Here is a 22,067-nt window from a genome sequence, read left to right as displayed (position 1 = left end):
AGATACAGTCATGTTTAATGTAGAAATCAAGTGGAATATTTAACAAAGCCAGTCTTCCCGCAGTGCTTTCACACTGTGGAGGTGAAAATTGAATATGTGGTTTCTGCCCTCTCCATATGAATTTTGATTCTCTAGAATGCAATCTATCCCAATAGCATAAATCAGAAGAAAGGGAAAACCACAGAACTACAACAATTTAAAGGGGAACTTCAACGCTATTTTCATATTTCAGGTTAAGATAGAATGAGCATTTATGTGTGCATTTCAAACTGCAACAATAGTACTGCAACAAAAGTGACTTGTAACTTACATCACAAAATAGACTAATTTCCAGGTATGCGCAGTTCGATTTTCTGCAATTCAAATCAAGGCAACAAAACATCCAGTGACATGTGTGGACCTACAGTATGACATTGTAGACAAGCAGGCTTGTGAATACATTTCTTTTAATCTAATAGAAATATTGCCTTCGTTTTCGAGACGGTTTTGCCGACAAATAGTACATGTTAACTCTGCATGCCGATCACCTTGGGACATATCTGGGGCGAAGTGTCTGCTGCACAACCTGTATTTATACGCTTGTACATCCTGTTATATTATTCATGACAGAGGTTAGTGAGCAGGAAGGGCTGCATCACATGGCAATTCGTGGGAACTCGAATGCAAGTTGTGTCAACATGGGGACTTACAGTACTTTCACAAAGTTCACAATTTTGTGCCTAATTCAACATTTTTCATTATTTCTATAATGTCAATGAATTTTTTTTTAATACCAAGATCTAATAGCCGGTCTGAGAAATTGGGACGGCAGTTCCCCTTTAAACCAGGAAGCACGTTCATTCATATTATTATAGAGACCTGAACTTCAGGTGAATCAGAGACAATGAGTCCATCTGTTTAAATCAGTTTTTCCATGTCTGAGAATGTTCTTTTATTGTTTACAGTAATGGCATGTAAAGAAATGTTTTTGACCAATGGTGCAGTCAGGTGTGGGTCAATTTTCTCCTCTATAGTGTTCAGTTGAGGTAATTCAGACTTGAGCCTATTCATTTAATACCCAAATGAAGCGCCAAAATCATACAAAATATTTAGCCAATGATGTAATGATGGAGAAATCCTTGAGAAATAGTAATATACCAGGGGTACATCATGACGGACCTGAAAGGCCAGAATGTTTCAAGTTTTCTGAGCCCTGGAGTATGTAATTGGACTCATTATTTGCTTAACTGGACAAGTTTAAGCTGTTCCTGTAGACGAGGAAAAGGTAATTTGCTTGGAAGGTAAAACTGTAATCAATTGTGGAGTGTGATTAATGCCTGGCCAAAAATAGTAACTTCTTTAACTGAGGGGTTAAACACACAGCCTGTAATTATCACTCCCAGAGCAGACATACAATTCCTTGATATTGCTGATGCCAGAATCTAAAAACTTGCCTCTTTTGATTATGCATTTGTGATTGATGGTAGCATTCATATCTTTGCCCAGAAGAGTATAAGAGGTCAAGCAGGGTCTGTCAGGAATTTGGACAGGAGTTTAAAAATGTTTCAGTGTTGTAGTGGCATAAACACAAGCAAAAACATTTTTTCCCCAGAAATATATTTTTGCCAGCTAGTACTGCTTATTAGCAAATCTGCCAGCACTGTGTTTCAAATGAGATTCCTCAGAGTAATATCTACTGCATATTTCTTTTTGCAGCAAATCTAGACGGCTACATTTGTTTGTTAGGAGAATGTACAGTAATCAGGTACATTCCTGGATAAAATAGAAACATCCATTGTATGTTAAAGAAGAAATTCAAAGTCAGTAAGGAATCAAGTTCTGGCATAAAGGAAAAAAACATTGCTGCTGAAAAACAAAACTGAGCAGCGGTCGGTGAAATCCTGAATCTTACTCTTTAGCAGAGTACCACTAGACCCCATCATCCCCTCATCTCAAGCAACATTCAAAATAAGAATTTTGCTTGAAAACTTAAAAATAAACAGAGTTTAACGACAGGAAATTGATTCCAGTTGTCAGATCACATATACGCATACCTTAGCTTTGTGCAACAACCTGAAACTTTCAGGTACCATAAATAATATTATTGCTAAACATATGCCATTCTAATCTGCAAGCGACCAGAATATAGAATACGAATTTTTGTATAAAAATGCATTAAGTCCTGTTCTACACCTGCATGCTTTGGAAGCACTGGCCTACCTGTATACAAAATATACAAAATGCTTTTAAATCTTCTTTGTCAGATCTGTGACATTGACACTGTCACGACACAAGCCAAGCCTCCTGCTACAAGCCAAATAGAAAAATTGTTTGTTAGATGTTATATATTTCTGTTTCACCCTGTTAGAAAACTAAATAAATAATTTGCATACAAATGTTAGGAGGGAGAAGGAAAAAAAATGTGAAACGGGAAAGTGCCGGTGTAAGTGAGAGAAAATGTAAAAAAAGAACAATATAAAGTCAATGAGGTCTAAGTTCTTAATAGGCAGGTTCGTAATAATTAAGCTTGTCTCGAAAATTCAGAGCAGATCCCTCACCCCACTTGCCCACGCAACCAAAAGTAGATCAATGCTGAACACAGACCCACTTAAAAGATAAAGAGAAAAGAAAGAATTGAAATGAGAACAGGGTTTCCTTGAGTTTACTCCGTCTGAGGTCACGGGTTATCCCTTCAGATCTCGCGATCTCCTCTGCTTCCCTCCCTGAGGTGAGCAGATGCCATTCACCAGCACAGAAGATCTTCAAATCTTCTGTGCTGGTGAAGCACAGCAGAAACGACTGGCACGCCACCCCCCTCTGTGCCTCCCACAATCCTGAACAGGTGCAGTTCTGCCAGGCTGCCCAGGGACAAACTTGGCACTTGGCAAAAATCTCTGCGTGGAAATGCACAATTCTTATTGTGACAGCTGAAAGCCTAATGATCAAAATAACTTTTTTGTGTGTTTTGTGACAGAGCTGTACCGGCTGCTCAATGATTTCTGCTGTTTCACTGAAACACATCCACATTTTACATGATAAAATTGAATTATATTTCTTTTTATTCAGGCCATGCTACTTTATGTTGTTAAGTACTCAACGCATGTTAACTGCCCTTTTTACTCATTGAGTTTTCAAGGCATCCTGATAGAAACAGAGTAATCTGTGTATGCAACATACTGTACCAGTTATTTTAATAATGTAGAAAAACATCGGTAGAAGATTGGCGACGCTCGTTTGTTGCTGAATTCTGAGGCTACCTAGAAAATTGGTCTGCGCCTGTGTCTTAGAGGTTGTCCAATATTGCACGATCATCTCCAATCACTCTCTGATCACTGAGCTCTGTGATTAGAATAGTAATGATGAACATAGTTCTTAAACAGTTCACAACAGCAGCTTTCGAAAAAAGGAGAGAGTAAATGCAAGACCACCGAGCTGATTAGCAATGCTAAATAAAAAAGCAGGAGTCTGCTGACTTTGCCGTGTCATATGGGATGTTATCATGATGGGAATTGGAACTGAACCTGAGATTCTAGCCAAAAGGCTCTGCTTAAGATTTTCTTAATGCAAATTTGACCAAAGCCTCGACTAACTGCAGCCCCACCTCATATATCTACTCCCTCCTTTCTTCCATTTAGGGACCACATCGATTCAATTTCTTTCAGGCTGCATTGCTCGAATATCACTCTTTTGAGAAGAAAAAAAGCAATCGAACCTATCCAACAGGTGCTCACTCAGTCTATTGATATCACCATTCCTTTCCTCTTAATGAGAAAGTAGTGTGCTCTCATGTCAGGATGGTCAATCTCAGTGTGTTGCCATTGCAGCACAAGTGTTTTTTGATAGATTACCTGCTCATTCTTTTCAAATGAAAAAAAAAGTAGAATTGAACCTTCAATGTTTCCATTGGCTTCATGTAATTGTTGTATTTTTACATACAGAAGCATGTAGCATTTCATTGAATGAATATATTAATTTGATTTGTATTTCCTCATAATACTGAACAGTTCTACTGTATACAGTTGTCTGAGAGGTCAGTGGAGCAGAACTGGCTCACAGCATGTTGAGTTCTGAAGGGTGTGAATACTGTTATCTCTCTTTCCATACATATTAATTTAATATGGTTAACAATAAAAACAAATAATTTTTAATGTTATTTTATAATCTAGAAATAAACAAAGCATTCTTTCATATAATACATACAGTATAATACACAGTTTTCTACTAGTTTAATGATTTCTCACCTCATTCTGTGGTGCTTGGGGATATTATCTCTATAGAACTTCATTCAGTTAATATATTTGTATTCACACATTTATGTTATATTGAAGACAGTTGAAGTATTAACTTCATGGACATGCAACCTTCACGTCAAACCTTTTTTTCCCAGTGTGCCCTCATTTTTTTACCTAACCTGCTAAATTTGTATTTGCTTAAAAGTGAAAAGAAAAGAACAATGCTTTAAGTCCTCGTCTCAAAGCCTACTTAATATTTCCTGTTCGTGGCCTTAAACTTTAAAGTGCTTTTCAGCTGTTTTTGCCACACTGTACTGCTTCCTGTGTAAGCAGTCAGGCAATTAAAACGGGCAATTGTTATAAAAAATAGCTGTAACAAATCCAAAACCCCATACAAACGTTATGAAGAGGCCTTATTTGTGAAACCAAATAATATACACTAAATGAGAGATTCCGATATACGGTAGGTGAATAAAGACACATCTTTTATTTAATTCAGAAGCTAGTAATGTGGCCTCATTCTTTACTGAAACGCCAACATGTACAGCCACAGCTGTTGCAGCACAAGTAGGCGAATGTGTTTAGGCTGGCATGAGATCTGTCAAGGGCTGCATTAGCGAACTTGATTCAGTCCTACAGTATGTGTGTGTTCCACAGGCAGAGAACTCTGGTGAAAATCAGGATGCCGACAACTTGTTCTTCATCTTACGCCTTCTGTCTTTTGTTCCAGTTTAAGTTTTACTTAAGCATGTTCACATATGAACATGGAAAGGAGGAGGTTCGATTTCTTGTTCGTATGTTAGTATTGTTATGTGAGTTACTCTCAGTCTCCCGTCATCAGCTCGTTTTCCCTGCAGATAGGCTGCTGTGAGGGTGTTATGTGGGCCAGCAGTGCTCCAGGATCAGCTTGGCTTGGTTGGGGTGTGGGTAGCCCTGGTGCAGTAAGATGAACTAGCCCCCGCAGGTGTTCCAACGTCCTCTCTCCCGTACAGGACAGGACTCCTAGGTCAGCAGGAGTCAGGCTGCACGACTCGTGACTCATTTTGCTCCAGTGACAATTCAATTTGCAATTCTAGATGGTCCTGTGTTCGAGCCTGTATGACAGGAAGTGCAAAAAAGAACAAATGCTGTAAAGGCTTGTATTCGATAAGCTAAAAATAAATGCTTATACACAAAGCTTACAAAGGCCGTATTCCCACTGCTCGTGGTTAATGAATGAGAAAATTCAAACAAATAGAATGTTTCATGTTATAGACGAAAATGAAATGAAATGAAAAATGAAAAGCCCTTGAGAAAACCAGTGCATCCTCTAAATTATTTTGTTATAAATATATTTGATTCATCTGATGTGCCAATTTTTAACAAAAGTGTTTGGCTTTTATAGATGCTGCCATATCACTGTGCGCTTGTATTATATGCACCTCAGTTATTTTAAAAGCAGTCATTTGGAAATTTAATTTGTAAGGGTTTTAAGGTATGATATACTGAATTACAGTACACATAATGATATGGTTAATGTGAGGTCTGTGTATTATTAGAACATTCAAAAACAATCCATATGTTTTGATCTACAGAATGCAGATATTAAGCATGAAGAATGTAAAGGCATCTCTTTGTCCCCTGCTTTTTTTTGTACCTTGATTGAGTAAACAGTTTATTTGTTCACCTAACATTAAAAGGGGATAGGCAGTCCCTATTTCTCAGACTGGTTATTAAATCTCAGTAAGAAAATAAATTCATTGACGGTATAGAAGAATTAAGCACAAAACCGTGAAGAATAATTGTCTTGGTCCTGTGTAAGGTATGGTCTCTAGCAGAAGAATGACCCCTGATGTGCATATGCTCTTAATTCATGTAATGCATTCTGCTCTGTCTGCAGTCAATGTGTTGTTTGTATAACTGGAGCAGCAGGCATTGTGGCTTTTTACCTTCATTATGGTCGTGAGCAGATGCTCTAAGGTCTAAAATTAGTTTTGCCTGTGATCTATTTCAGGGTATTTGTTTTAACAGTAGACAGGTAATATTGTTGAATGCAAGAGATTGAGTTCTGCATTTGACATTAGATGCAGTGATTTAGACACAGCGATTAGTTCAGATTTTACAAAATATTCCTTAACCCTAGTTCAATAGTGCCATCTTGTGTCCTTTTTCCTGCATAACACTGGGGCCTTGCAAGTTCTGTAGCCAAATGGAAAGTGCTATAAAGACATGATTAAAGACATTTTGGTTATGATTATATATCATCACTTGTCTTACGCAGCAGTCGTGGTACATGATTTACTTAAATTGTTAGAGCTCTATTAATCTTTTTTAAATAACATGTTGGAGTTCTGTTTATTTCTCTCATTGTAATGTCCTTTTTCATTCAACGATGCCAAAAGCTTTAAACACGTCGTTAACATCCTTATTTTTACATCTTGAATCTGTCTCGTATTCCCGGCTTCTTTTGCCATGGAGTGGAAATGTTGACATTGCATCTGAAGTCATGTTTCAACTAAGTAACGTCCTTTACTGTATATGGGATGAGATGACAGTGCCAAAACTATATTAAACACCAAAGCTGGCTTGTTTATAGGCAGATGGTGCTTACAATGTATTTTTAAAGCTCCCACTGTCAGAGCCTGACTCTGTTGTTGCCACATGTTGATCCCATTGTGGGTGTGTCTGTAGTGTATTGCTGGTTGGACCAAATATCACATGCCTTGGGTCACATTCAGCAAGGCCTACGGACTTAGAAGCATGTCCATCATACTGTTTTTCCAGGTCTTTAGTTAAAGAGGGTTTAAGCATGCCGTTGCTTGTTTTATACAGTTCATTGTTTAGAGGTAAAACACTTAAACATTGCTGAATGGCAAAATATACATGTGCTGTTTTCTGGGACAAGAAATTGACAAACCACTTAACCTATAGTATGTATACAGATGAGCTTTAATAATGCAGAAAGCCTGTTTTAGTGTTGTCATGCTGTCCTAATGTGTGTAAATCTGTTACTGTACTTTAATTTGGAAATTAGGGAAACAAAATATTTTATCAGATGTGATCCCATCTTTATGAAAGTAATACATTCTGGGGCTTACATGGCTGCTGAGCACTAGATCTTAAAACCTGGTATTTCAGCACTAACCTCTCAATTTCCCTGTTGCTGTTAATGTGCTGTAGAGGTTGTTCTCGTGCTCTGGGGTGCAGTTTTGGTGGAAGAAAAAGAAGTTCAGAGGAGGCACATACAGTAGAGGTTTGCCTCTGTTCTCCTTGAGCATTGTCACACTCTCTGTGCAGTGAGTAGTATTTTAACATCCCTCCACAGAAGCAACTCTTTTTGTTGTCCTTTGCAGTTGCAGGTGACTATCTTCCACAGCCGTCTTATCCCGCTTCATGAGGCTATGGAGGGGGATATAGACTATAGACTAACCCTGCTGCAGTTTCTTTAGTGGAATAGGTGGTCCTGTGTTATTGATGTGGTGTATGAAGTGCTGTTTCTACAGTTCTTATTTTTCCATGGCCTGCTGCCACCGTTTGGGTTTGAAATTCTCAGCGCAGAAATTCTTCCTCTTCTGTTGTGTGTATGGGAAACTGCCTCTTAACTGTGCTTTTTCTGCCCTCCTTTGGAGTGTATGTCATGACTGGGTGTATCAAAAAAGACACTATTTGGGAATCTAGAAATGGATACCTGGACAGTATTGCTGGCACAGCAAAGCACATATTGCAAGATCATTGCCTTGATGCTCATTTGCTTGTGAAAGAACATTTTTAGTTGGTAAAATGTTTAGTGTAAGAGAGCTGCATTCCTATTGATATGATTAGTTTTCTATTAGTTTAGTTTTCACATAGTACCAAGATGGGTTAATGTTTGGGCTGAAAAAATGCTACAGTATAAGGAGTATGTTATTTTTTATAAAACTGAATCTCAGCTTTGTTGTACTTATTTTGTGTTGTATTTTATGTTAAGAAATTGAATGGGTCATTCAATTAAACATTTTTAATAATCACAGAAATGTCTTTATTTTTAGGAAATAAGGTTTTTTGAATATAAATTCAATAATACAAATTTGCACTTGTTGAATTTGTGCTAAGTTGAATTTTACAGTAGGTTACATCTGATGGTCCAATGTCAAAGCAATAGCATGGCGCAGTGTTTAGGATAATGAATTCAGGACTGAAGGTGCTGAGAGTGGGGTCCTACTGTTGCATACTAAGGCATGGTGCTTCATTCTTAAAGTGAGTCAAATATAATAATATAACAATCATATAATAATTAGTGGTAAAATAAAGGAATAACATAAATACAGCACTGTATTATAATAGATTAAATCAAATGTTTTAAACATTCAACATATTGAATTCAATCACAGAAAATGTGAACAAAAATCATGATTCCTTTTTCAGCTTGGAATTTAACACACGGTCGAGTCAAACATGTTACAAAGCAGCAGTAGTACTGGGTGTGTCCTTGCTGAGCATTAACACGTTCCTGGCTGCACTCATGCAATGACATGAGCAGATTCAGGGTGCACGTACAGAGTGGTGGACAGAGTCAGGGTCCTCCACTCTGCCGGTGCAGCTGCAGCTGGTCAAGGCAGTATTCTGTGGATATCAGTGGTGAGGTGGTTCCACAGATGCTCTGTTGGACTCAAGTTGGGAGAGGAAGCCGGCCGTGGCAAGATTTTGGCATTACCTTCCAGTGCCATTGTAATACTCGCAAAATGTGGTCTTGCATTGTCTTACTGGAAGATTGACGCTCCTGGATCTTCCTGCAGGAATGAAAAACTGTATAGATTTCCTCAGTCTGCACCAAAGGCGTTCTTCCCTGTCTCTATCAGTTTGCTTGGACATTGCAACGGTCAGCATAGTGTTCAGTATCCCGTCTCTATACACGTTGCCATCTTGCAAGCCTTTGCATTCACAAGCGAATAAAATACTCCACCACTCTGTGCTGCCTCCTCAGATGTTCTGTGACCGACAGAAGAAAGCAAATCTGTCTCTTCGCTCTGAATGTATTTCCCCTTAGTGTACTCTGAGCTCTGCAGGCTGTTTTCGTGCAGACAGCAAACTACTGTACAGTCATTCTGTTGATACTGGAGTTATTCTGTTACCACTAGAGTCTGAGAATGATTAGCAGATGGATTAGATGCATATGAGAGTGCCAGAAGGGTGACCCTCTACGTTTCAGGATGTGGCCTGTTTCTCAAAGAGCAAGTTCCTTGTTTTCTCGGTCTGCTGAATCCTGGTGGACCAGTCTGATGTGTCGGTCCTGCTCTGGTGTGGTCACTCGAGGGCGACCGGATCCTGGATGGTCCTCTGTCCTGCCGGTCTGCTGAAACCTTCTCTGCAGTCGGGACACAGTGGAACAGCTCACTCCATAGTGTTTGGCAATGCTGACACATGCCTGCAGCATGCCAATTGTGCATCATTGTAGAACCTCTCTTTAGGTGTGGACCACATCTGAATTAATCCACTTAGTATTGTAAAGCAGAACTGCAGATTTTCTTTGTGGTGTCTTCACGTTTCTCAACCTGAGAAGTTGGGATATTTAACATTGTAGGATATGGATATGTAAAAGCTTTGTAAATCCATCCATAAATAAGAAAATGCCAGGTCACTAAGGCAGTGATTAATCCCTTCATTTATGTTATTACTGCTTCCAACAGTATTTGAAGCAGGTTACCTCTGAATATTTGTTCATTTGCCTCTTAAGGCTTTAGGGCTTGGTTTTGTCATCCTGTCTATCAGTGGGATAAGAAAAGATTGTATTTTTCAGCATTGAGGATTTCCTAGTAGAAAAGTTCAACCTCCTATGTTTTATATCCAGGAGATTATCTCTAAATACATGCTTCATTTGTCTGGAGGAATCTTTTGCACCTGTCAGAATATCCTAAGAAACCAAAGCCTTATCTTGACAGTCTCTTAATTGCATTTAGTATACACCAGTAGGGAATATCTCAATGGGTACACTTCAACACTTTAAGTTTGTTTCTAAGATATTTACATACCTGTCTTAATATTATTTTAGTTAGCTTTACATTATTTGAAAGATAGAGCTTTGAAACATAATGTTATAAAAGTCTGGAATTGGACATTTGAGTTTGAACAAGCACCTGCACATTAAGATAGCATACATTGCTGGTAAAGGGCCTTTTAACAGTTACAGCAGTAGGACTGGAGAGGATCATTTGCAGGAGACCATATTTATCATCCAAATTAAAGTTGTTTTGGTATGTTAAATATATATATATGAAATAATTAATAAACTTATTAATTATGCATTATTTGCTATTTTTAAAACATTCTTAAGGTATAAAGACATATATTGCATTAGGATGCTCTTCATTTGAAGGAGATGATTGATATGACATTTGGGCTCACCTGAAGCATTAGCACGCTTTAGAGAAGACAGGAGAACATGTCAGTGTTACTGTTTACTGCTGACATTGCGTGAGGTTAGGAGCCTTGCATTTCACTGTTTTCCATTATATCCCATGCTGGGGTGGTAACATCGGATAGTTCCGGTGGATACATTTGTAGTTGATTGTATGGGCATGGCACCAACACTTCACTTTATAGCACAGTGTGTCCTCCCTCTTAATATTCTGGGGCCTGCGATGCGCATGAACTGCCATCATTTGTCTTCTTTTGAATGCAGCGTGATCACCCTGCTAACAGTGAGCAGCAGAGGCCCTATTGCCTTGTTCTTTTCTTTGCTCCACAGACCAATTTAGGCACCCATATACACAATATACCTTCTTCTGTATCTTGCCAGGTCTTACTGTAACCACTCTTAGGGGGCTATCTGGTGTGTTTATTTAAAGTCACTGTTGTAAACCACTGTAATTTAGGGATTAAAAACCCTTCTTTAATGAGTGATGTTTGTTAACTTTTATGAAAAAAACAACAGAGTGGAAACGGTATTGAAGAGAATGACTACAAGTCTGTTACGGTGAATTTGAGCCACTTGAATGATTATTCCCTCCTGCCTGTGTATTGACAAGTCTTGACCCACCGTCCTGTGTAAACTCAGTCGCTTTGTGGGTTTTCCCTCTCGCAGGGCAGCGCTCAGCCAGGATGGCCGGCGCAGAGGCAGACTCTCCGGCAAACCCGGCCTGTAAAATCATGACGTTCAGGCCTACCATGGAGGAGTTCAAAGACTTTAATAAGTACCTGGTCAGCATGGAATCTCAAGGAGCTCACCGTGCAGGTTTGGCCAAGGTAGGGCGATAGTCAACGATGAACTTTATCCGTTTGGGTTGGAGTTCGGCGCTCGTGACATTCAAGGAAACATTCGTTCAGTATCCAAAGTCTTAAAAAAGCCCGTGAGGGACTGCAAAAAGCCAGTGTAATTTTAAGTTTCTGCTGCTATCTCTTTGATGTATGTAATCTGCTTTAATAGTAACACATGGGAATGCAACATGTCTGAATGCAAGGTGACTAAAGACCTTCTGGCACTTTGTCATTTGCTGTGAGGTTTCATTGGTACAGTGAATGAACACACTGCTGCCATGACTTTATAGAGGGGGGGGTGTCAGTTTTTCTTTTTGGTCAGTTGACTTTAACATCCTCTCTCCTCAGGTGATCCCTCCCAAGGGCTGGAAACCGAGGCGCAGTTACGACGACATTGATGATCTGGTGATACAGGCGCCGATCCAGCAGATGGTGGCCGGGCAGTCCGGCCTCTTCACACAGTACAACATCCAGAAGAAGCCCCTGAGCGTCCAGGAGTTCCGGCGGCTGGCCAACAGCGACAAGTGAGTTCTGCGCCAGACAGGGCGTCCGCGCTGGAGATGTGCAGCTCAGCTGGAATGAAAGCCAGCTGTGTCGGATGACCGTCCGGGACTGGGGCTGGTCATCATCGACTCGGGCCACTCGGGCCACCTCTTCCTCGTTATATCAATGCACAAGATTCTGGGATAATTAGTAAGTCAGCTTAAAAAATGAGACAGGGAAAACTTAGGGCTAGATAAACAGGCGGAAGTTTACATTTAAATCAGACAACTACGCAGATTTACACGCAAGTAGCAAAAACATAAGCTATAGACTCGAGGAGCTTAAAGAAACTGCTTGTGAAAAAGACTAGGCATCGTGTTACGAAAAGGATGTTTCTGCTCTGGAGTTGATTTAGAGAAGAGCAACCAGGAATGTCCAATACAAGCTTAAAGAACCGAACTGTTTTAGACTTGAAGGGAGAGGACTTTGTGGGAACCTGATTTATTCAATATTTTGAATGCAATATTCAAAATTCTCAGCTCCTTCTTACTAGAAACCAAGTGAGCGAGTGGGGCCTAATGCCACCTTTATAACCTTTCTTATGTTCTTATACAACTTTACGCATAAGGAACCAAATTACAATTTGCAATTTGATATGTAGTTTATTTCAAAAGAGGCAACTACCCAGATGTCCATTTTGAAAAGTGACAACAATAGTGATAATATAAATAATAGTACATGCTATTACCCTATCTCAGATTACCAAAATGTGTTAAATAAATCACCTACAAAACAGCTTCTTCAATATCAAAATGTTTGTTGAAAATATTGAAGTATCCAAATGATTACTTTTGCTATCTGAAGCCATAATGTGGTTTTCCCACAACTGCTAACTCTGGTCATTTCTGAAGCTAAGGTTGAGTAATTTTAGAGTTACTGACAAGCTTGTGGCTCCTCGTCAGACCAATTCTTTAACACTATCAATTTGAATATGAGCCCATAAAACTTCTCTGCATGAGAGATGATGACCTTTATCCTAATGTGAATCCATAATTTTGATTTTGTGCCTGTTTTGAGGTGTGAGAAGATGACTCCTTTCTTTGTTTTGCGTTGCAACAGATACTGTACACCCCGCTACCTCAATTATGAAGATCTGGAGAGGAAGTACTGGAAGAATTTGACCTTTGTGTCGCCAATCTATGGAGCAGATGTGAATGGCAGCTTGTATGATGAAGTAAGAGTTTTCCTGCAGGCATTTGTTAACTCTGTGGTTTGGGGTGAAAAGCTATCCATTGTTGATATCAGGTCATTACAATGCACACGGATTTGGCTCTTACATGGTTCAACAGAAGTGCTTGAATCTCTGTTCCAGTTTGGTCCATGTCATCAATTGCCAATGAAATGGGTTTCTGTCAAAAATGAGTGGATATTTCTTGTTTTAGTATTTATTTTTTTATTTCATCTTGTTTTTTTAATGAAAAAATCACTTGTATAACATTTTAATATTGAATGACAAATGCTATTATTGCCAGCAGCTGCTGTAGTGTATATCAACTTGCCCGATTTGGCCTTAGAAGATAAGCAAGGCCTTTCTTAAAAAGCCCGGGTTCAAGCTGTTGGCAAACCAGTTTGCAGTGCAGTGTGGTACTCTTTCACACTCAGCATGGAGACTGGACTTAGAAAGGTATTGGAGATAACCTCTTTTGATAATGGTATTAAATCAGGATATCAATTACTTATCTCTATTTGGGTGAAGGCAGGTGTTAACTGTGGGAATCTGACTAAATACTTTTTCAGGATTTATTGTATTTGGCTACCTTAACTTCTGGCTGAAGGTGTATCCTCTGTATCGTTCCTTATGTTTTGCTTGTGCAAAACTGTGTTTAGTGTGTCAAATGAGATCAAGCCTGCTTTAATTTTTGGCGTTCATGGAACTGGTCTTCCTCATTGTTAATTTTCTCTTAATATGTGTTTTATTTTAGGATGTTGAGGAGTGGAACATTGCTCATTTGAACTCCATTCTTGACATCATCGAAGAAGACTGTGGGGTTTCGATTCAAGGAGTCAACACTCCGTATCTTTATTTTGGAATGTGGAAAACTAGCTTTTCCTGGCACACTGAAGATATGGATCTCTACAGCATTAATTACCTCCACTTCGGCGAACCAAAGTCATGGTGAGAACTATGTGGATTTCTGCCTTTCATAATCTTCATAATTGGGTATAAGCATACCCAAGGACATCTTTTATATTAAGTCCTTCCTTGGTCACTACATAAAAATAAAGATGAATCAAAATTGTGGTGCCAGTGGAATAATCAAAGTGAAATACATCAGAAAGACAAATTAATTTAATATAAAAATTGGTTACCATCTTATAAGAACGTGAAGAAGAGAATGTATTTTTAATATATTTTTAAAATGCTCAAGCGTCTCCTCATAAAATGCCTGTCTCGTTAGTAAGGTTACTCCAAGCAAGGAAAAACAGAATTTTACTGCAAGCCACTCGAATTTAATCCTGTGTACTACTATTGGATATGCTTTACCGAACAGAAAAAATTGCAAAATATTCTTTCAAAGATGATAACAGGTGTGTGTGATCTTTTTAATGTGCTGATTTTTCCTATCTCGGCTGTATTCAAGGCTCCTTAATTGTAAGTTACCCAAGGGGCACTATGATTTTCACCTTCTGTGAATATTAAAATGATGTAAGGTTAACCTCATGGTTAATGTTTCATAAGCCCCTATCACACAGGTATCATGAGACATTCCTTTGGACCAACACCTTTAAAGTGAAGCTTTTTTTTTAATTCAGGATCATTTGCAGGTCATGTAACATGTTCACATTTCATGTATTGTAAAATATTGAAGAGATAAGTGCATAGCAAGCCATTCATTAAAATTAACGGTTAAAAGTTTTTTCCATACTGAAAAAAAGAGACACATCTTTCGGCTGTGGAGCCTTCTTCAGGTGTCTGACAAAAGGTTCCACAGCCGAAACATTGTGCTTTTTTCTTTTTCAGCATGGAATAAACCTGTACTTGTTCCTTTACAGCCTATGCATGCTGACACAGCTAATGGTATTATTGGTCAATACATGGTGTAATGTAATGTAGTTGGTCAACACAAATTCAGATGTTTTCTAGGTACTGTATGTGATCAATCCATGGTCTACAATGAAGGTTACATTAGTTGATGGGTATATATCATGGACAGCACGGTGGTGCAGTGGGGAGCATTGCTGGGGCCCTGGGTTCATTTCCTGACCTGGGGTGCTGTGTGTTTGGAGTTTATATGTTCTCCCCGTGTTCACATGGGTTTCCTCTGGGTGCTAAGTCCAAAGACATGCGGGTACACTGTACTGCAAAGGAACAAGTACAGGTTTATTCCATGCTGAAAAGAAGTAAAGAAACACAACGTTTCAGCCATGGAGCCCTCTTCGCACACCCGAAGAAGGCTCCACAGCCGAAATGTTGTGTCTCTTTTCTTCTCTTTTCAGCATGGAATAAACCTGTACTTGTTCCTTTGTAGCCTCAGCATGCAGACGCAGCTGCCCACCTGAACTACCAAAGACATACTGGTAGGTTTATGGACTTGGCCCTGAACTGGCCCTCGCTGTGAGTGTGTGTCTGTGTGGGTGCCTTGGTGCTGGTCTGGCATCCCATCCAGGGTGTACCCTGTCTTGCGCTCATCGCATGCCGGGCTGGGCTCCTGCTCCCCCGCGACTCTGAGCTGGAGGAAGCGGTGAGAAAATGGGTGGATGGGTTTGTGTCATATTGGCACTTTAGTGGTCAGTTCTGAGGCAATATTATGAAACGGGCCAATGAAACTTCAGTTCGTTCTGAAACAAATCGTGGATTGTTTGCTTCAAGGTTATTATTTCCTTTTCCAATGGTTTTTGCTTAAGCCTTTTTTGTATAATCATAGCTCTCTCTGGAGGGTGAAGTCCCAGATACTGTTAGAAATTGTATTAAAACATCCTGAATGCTCCCTGTACATGCATGTAATTAGTGCCCACTTCTGACGAGATTTATAAAAAACATTTTGTTTTTACTGGCTCATAGATGTTATTTTTTCAGCGTTGTGCCTGTCTGGGCTAAATTACACAATACAAATTAGCCAAACTCTTTTGCTTTAAATAAAGGCCAAATCTAAGTCCATATAAAAGTGTGTTTAATTTAGGTATTTTAATCTGTTTTATACAAAGTAGTGTCTTCTTACTTATTAACATTGATTGTGGGAATGCCTGAAGACATCAGAGCCTAAAGGCAGCTTCATGAGCTTCTTATTTCAGACAAAAATCCTGGTTCATAATATTCCCTAATGCTCATGCAATGGAAAACAAATATATTCCTTGGAATAATGCAGAACAATTAAAGGAAGATAAAAGTAAGACAGTAAACGGTGTTATCTATAAAATATTTTAAAATAAACCATCTGTAAACACATTAATAAAGTAGTGATTTTGAAGTGTTTTCCATTGTGTAACTCCCACAATCTGCTAAGTGGCCAGCACTTTTAATTTAATTGTAACTGTTTGCATACATTTTGCTAAATTTGCCTGTCTTGAGCATTTGTTTAATATTAAGTTGAATGAAGGCAACAAGATGTGATGAACTGGGACCACTCTTTTGTGTTGGAGAAATGGAATTGGGCTTTTAAGATAACTGTGGGCTGCCCCACAGGCATCGATGTACCTCCTTAATCAGTAGAGTTAAAATCTGTGATTTGAACAGTCAGATACATGTGTCTTTTTCTCAGTTAAAACAAGTGTAGAATTACATTTACACTATTGGAAGAGTTACTATGCATATGGCCAATAATGTTAGCTTTTCTACAGGTGTTCTCCAGTTCCACTTTTGTCCTTATTGTTAACCATGCGAGGGAGTTAAGAAAGTCCATAAATTACACAGTACCGTGATTAAATGGTTCATCAAGTGGACCTTTCTTTGTCATGTATTTAGTTGGTTAATTAGCTGTGGGATTATACCATCTGTTGACAAATATTTATCAGCACAGTCTGGCTCTTATTCTTATTAGGGGATAGTTGTGTAACAGGTTTTCTTCCTGTCTTGAGTTCTTCTTTGCTTGCCATTTGGAGAGCCCGGTAGTTAAAAAGCAGCAGATTTGATCAGCGATTTATTATTGTTTTTAACATTGGGCTTAAGCCTACTTTAGTACCCAGAGCTCTGGTACCAGTATTTGTAACTTTAGTCTTAAGCCAGTTTGTGGGGCTTTGGTGCTTGGGCTTTTCCAGTTCATCAAGTTCACTATAACAAGAAAGCAGTTAAGAAGTTCTGATGTAGAAGGAAGGCAGCCAGATCTTGACACACTGTCAAAGATAAGCTCTGCATTCCCCCAGAAATCCCCCATATTAAATATCCAGCAGAGAAGGCATACATTTAGCAGGTTTTCAAGCTGCTGGGAGATAAACTAGCATTAAGCTGTTGATGCATTATTGTGATTCTAGGTGAGCTTAAACCATATTTAATACCAGTGCCTGGGAACAAAAGAAAGATTGAGGGCATTGCTTATTATTAGATGTCTGCTGAATTATCTGATTGGGAAGCAAAGTCACCATGAATCACTGTGACTTTTCCTGCGATAAGAGTAATTGGGTTAACAGGAGAAAAGGTGGCACCCTTGTAGCAGACTGCTTGAATTCTTTAACCTTTGTGCAGACATTAGCTTTAGACACACAATGATAGAATTTCATCAGTGTTACAGTAATTCGGATGTAGGTATTTTTGGTAGTTGCAATCACATTACCTATATCTTTTTTGCTTTCTTATGTGGGATTGGCTTCTTTGCTTTCATCATGTACCCCTGAAAGAGAAGGATCTGAAAATCTTAAGGATCTTAAGGGGATAGCAGAGGTTCTTTCTTCCAGGAAACTAATTTCTTTGCTGGGTTTCTTGAAGCTAACCATCCAGAACTATCACAGAATTCATGCACAGGTTCAATATATTAGTGGCACGAAAAGAACTCCATCATCAGATAAGTGCTCCCTGGCTTTGCTAATATCCACATACAATTTGCTGTTGATTTTTCTTGTCTTTATTTTCTATAATAGCTGTGTTCTTACACAGCCTCGGACCATTTAGCTGATCATACATAATTAGTGCACTAGTCTCGCACAATTTGTATGCACAAATAGATTATTGATTCCAAAAGTGTTCTTTCTAGCTCTTCAGGCTTGTGTTGAAAGGCAGCCTCTATAAAAATTGCAGTGTGTTTCTTCCACTTCAGTGCACTTAGAACTGCTCATTTTTTTCCAGTAGAATGAAAAAATATTAAGGAGGCCAAAAGCATTTATTTTGTCGTGCTTTGTGAGAATCCAGCTGTGTGGTACATTGTAATAAAGCAATAATATGTTCCCCACTTTTTACCAACTGGTATTTACTCTATGTTCATACTCAGGGACAGATCATTTCAGATTGCTCAAAGAATAAGGAACTCTTGTTTATAAGCATTCATTTGTTCTGGTAGACTGAATCTTAGCTCAAAACAAATAATTTGAATGAAACAAAATGTTCACTTGAATAAGATGACAATTTCTGTGTTTATATGTACAGTATATGCATATTTCTCAAGTGTTTTAGTCATAGACATTCAATTCATACGAACCTTATAGTTCTGGTATCCCTCACAAGTCCCTGTTAGGACAATGATTTTGCACAAGGCAAAAGTAAAACATACCTCTTCAGTTTCAAATTCAATACCTATTTTTATATAAAGGCTACTTATACAGTATATCCATCCATTTTGTAACAGCTTCTTCCAATTCAGAGTTGCAGGGGAGACGGAGCCTATCCTGGCAAGCAGTGGGCACAGGGCAGGGTACACCCTGGATGGGACGCCAGTCCATCGCAGGGCAGACACAGACACATATATAGTATAGTGAGACACACACACTCACACTAGGGCCAATGTTTCCATAATGCAGTTAACCTACCAGTGTGTTTTTGGACTGTGGGAAGAAAGCGAGTGAAACCCAACCGAACATGGAGTCCCACACAGGGAAAACGTACAAACTCCATACAGACAGCACCCTAGGTCCGCAACTGAACCCAGGGCCCCAGTGTTGTGAGGCAGCAATGCAGACTACTGCACCATCGTGCTGCCCTGCTGCTCATACAGTATGTATTTAGTGGAATTCTGTAAATCGTTTAGAGTTTTCTAATATTTAGTCTGTTAATTAGTGTACCTTTTTGCTTTTTTTCTAACTTTCAGCACATCTGTATCCATTTAATGAAGCCTCCCCTCAGTCTGATTTCTTACCCATGTATTCATTGAACTTCTGCTCTCTGGCTGTAGTTTTTTACCCATCTGGCTGTCTTTTTGACTGGCAGCCTGGCTCCACCTCTCAAGCTGTGTCTGTTCATTAGTGTCCATAAGCCTCTGTGGGGTTACTGTCAAAGACACCGTCCCTCCTCCCTTGACAGCACGTCTCCAGGGAGCAGCCAGAAAAGACGTCCAGTTAGCTTTCTGACACTGGGATTGCCAAGTGTCAGATCAGAAAGGGCCTTTCTCCAGCTCCCATTTTCCTGGGAGTCTGACAAGAAATGGCAGCGAGATCAGGAAAAGGAAATTCTGAACTAGAGGGAAAAAAAATGAAATGTGATTTTTTTTGATGTAATGATTTTTTCCTGTATTAGAAAAAACACAGGCACAGTAAGAAATGAAGACTGGCAGCAAGTACTATTTTATGGCTTTTCTCTTGAAGTGTTTTTTTTTTCTCAAAGCATGTACTAGTTGATTCTGGCTATAAGTGGCAAAGAAACGAGAGAATCAGTCTTCCTTCCAGCTCAGAGCTGTGTGTGTAGACCACACTGGGTTTTCAGTTTCATGGCAGACCCATTAAAAACATGCTTTGTAACACTAATTAGTAGATATAGGTGTAATTGATAGGCCACAGTTTTTACAAATGATTTCATGTGAATGCAAAGGTGGGCAATTTGCCTTTTGGTTGCTTACCATTAACCTAAGCCACTACAAATGACAGGTTTTATTTCCTGGTTCATAATTAATAAAAATCATTTAATACTAATTAAAAAAAAAATTAAAGTTGGAAAAAAACTGTTTTGTTCTTGGTCCACATTCATGACAGTAATAAGGCCAGTTGGTGTTAATGTTATTTTTGGATTTGGTTTGATGAAAATGGAGTAGCGCAAATTAGCAAGGAACAGTTGAATGCACCACAGGGCAAAAATGAAGGAATTCAAGTGCAGTGTCATCCGTAGTGTTGATTCCTGTCTTCTGTGATATCTATGTAATGCAGCTTTAAAGAGCTGATAATCTTCGAGAACAGCCCTGCTTTGCTGGGAATTGCAGTAAGCCAACACTTTCATTACTTTCTTTAAATTGAAAGTATCATTTATCAATTAAGTCTCATTCAAACAATTTTTATTTGACTTTCCCAATTATTTTTTTTATTTTCAATCACCCTCTCCCCCCACTAGAGGTCACTCTTGTAATGTGTATGATCTTCAGCCTTCTCAGTAAATCGCTAAGCGTTTCATTTTCTACCTGCTAACTATGTTTAAAATATAATTCAGTCTACATATATATACAGTAATGAGTTGGTTTAATCGATTAAGAGGGGAAAGCGGTATCCGTTATAGCCAAATTATTTTTTTCAGCCCCAAAACACCATTATATGAGAAATATAATACTATATATAATATGTGTATTACTGAATCTTTTGACTTATTTTCTTAATTATAATTAACACAGTCAATGAAAATTGTTCCTGTGCCTTTTTTTAATCATAAATACACAAGCTCTCTATTTCATGAGTATAAAACTCACTCAAGCATACGAAACACAAACAACAACCATCATAAACATTTGACCACTACAGGGGGCCATAAATATTCCTGATAGAAATGTTATACCTTCAGTATGTAGTATTTGTTTTTACCTTCTTTTATTATCTGTGTGTTTCCCTGTTATTTCTGGGAAACTCTGGTATTTCTGAAGCTATAGACGAAACATCCACTTATCAGATTTTGTCCAATAAAACCCAAAGTCCTTTAAAGCGAAGTCCATTAAACTGGGGGGTTTACTGTCATGGCATCAAATATTCTCACCCAAAAGTATTTAATTAAAAGATATAAGAGATCATTTAAATATCGGAAAATGCATTTTGGCAGCTGATTTGTGCCTGGATGAATTGACAGTGTGGCTATCACATAAGTGGCAGTGTGTTGAATACCATGTCTCAAAGTTTATTTGAATCAAATGATTCCTGCTGGCGACATTAAACCTTTGGATAGAGGAATATGGGTCAGGTGCCTTGATTTTCATTGGCAGGTCTGTGACATTTCACACAGTGAAACCATGTTGCTAGCAGGCCTCCATATAGCAGAAGGATTAGAAATAAAGGGAGGGGGCCTGGAGAAAAACCCTAAAAAGTCTCAACGAAAGTTGCAAAAGTTGAAGAATGTACAGTATAATTTCCATTTGAAGTGTTTAATCCCTTGCAAGCTAAAATCATGCCTCTTCTCAATACACATTCTTTGCGTGTTTTAAAGGTCATATAGTCTCAACGTATTGACCTTACAGTTTAGAACAGCCTGGAGATTTTACAACATGGAGATTCTGTATTCCTAAATCAAATGCCTGGCTTTCCTTCTGGGCATTAGCCTAAGTTAAGAAAGCCTACAAGGAAAAAAACTTTTTTTCTCTTTTTGTGATTAGTTAGTTCTTTATTTCTGTATCTGAATGCAGCATGTATTATAGCTTGTTGCACAGGTGCCTGTTAATTTGGTATTTCAGTACATTGTTTGCACCAAATGCTTATATTGGATTTCATCACAATTATTGGCATTGTTACTGCCCATCAGAAGAGAATTTGCATCCTTATTAGAAAGCTTCAGAATTAAAAACACAGCTGTATCCCAGTAAATGTAATATTTAATAACAACCAGAATTGTATTTCTGTTAGTTCAGAGTGACGCAGGGGACAAAATGTGCTGTTTCGTGGCACGGTTTTCATCGGTATATAGTATGTTTGCAAAAATAAAACCTGATTTTGCTTGCTGCCTTCATGAACGTGCCTTGGTTCAGCACCTCAAATATACTTCGCCCCCTGTAATAATGAATGAGGTTTTAATGTGCTCACCAGGATGCAATTTAGATTGGTCTAATCTCAGGCATG

The 22,067-nt window shown here is 38.7% G+C and overlaps 1 protein-coding gene across 6 annotated transcripts in view; it reads left to right on the top strand.

The window, feature by feature from the left end:
- kdm4c (lysine (K)-specific demethylase 4C) overlaps window positions 1-22,067 on the top strand; it is a 209,372-nt gene that overhangs the window by 5,725 nt on the left and 181,580 nt on the right. For all 6 annotated transcript variants that reach the window (XM_015345786.2, XM_015345788.2, XM_015345785.2 and 3 more), the window contains 4 exons: window positions 11,251-11,411; window positions 11,772-11,947; window positions 13,026-13,140; window positions 13,889-14,082. In XM_015345786.2, coding sequence (XP_015201272.2) covers window positions 11,268-11,411; window positions 11,772-11,947; window positions 13,026-13,140; window positions 13,889-14,082 — 629 coding nt within the window. In that variant the 5' untranslated portion in view covers window positions 11,251-11,267. The remainder of the gene's footprint in view (window positions 1-11,250; window positions 11,412-11,771; window positions 11,948-13,025; window positions 13,141-13,888; window positions 14,083-22,067) is intronic.

This window comes from Lepisosteus oculatus, chromosome 1 (assembly GCF_040954835.1).
Source record: "Lepisosteus oculatus isolate fLepOcu1 chromosome 1, fLepOcu1.hap2, whole genome shotgun sequence".
NCBI classification, from domain to species: Eukaryota; Metazoa; Chordata; class Actinopteri; order Semionotiformes; family Lepisosteidae; genus Lepisosteus; species Lepisosteus oculatus.
Note: the sequence above shows the minus strand (reverse complement) of the source record. Positions and strands in the feature narration are given on the sequence as shown.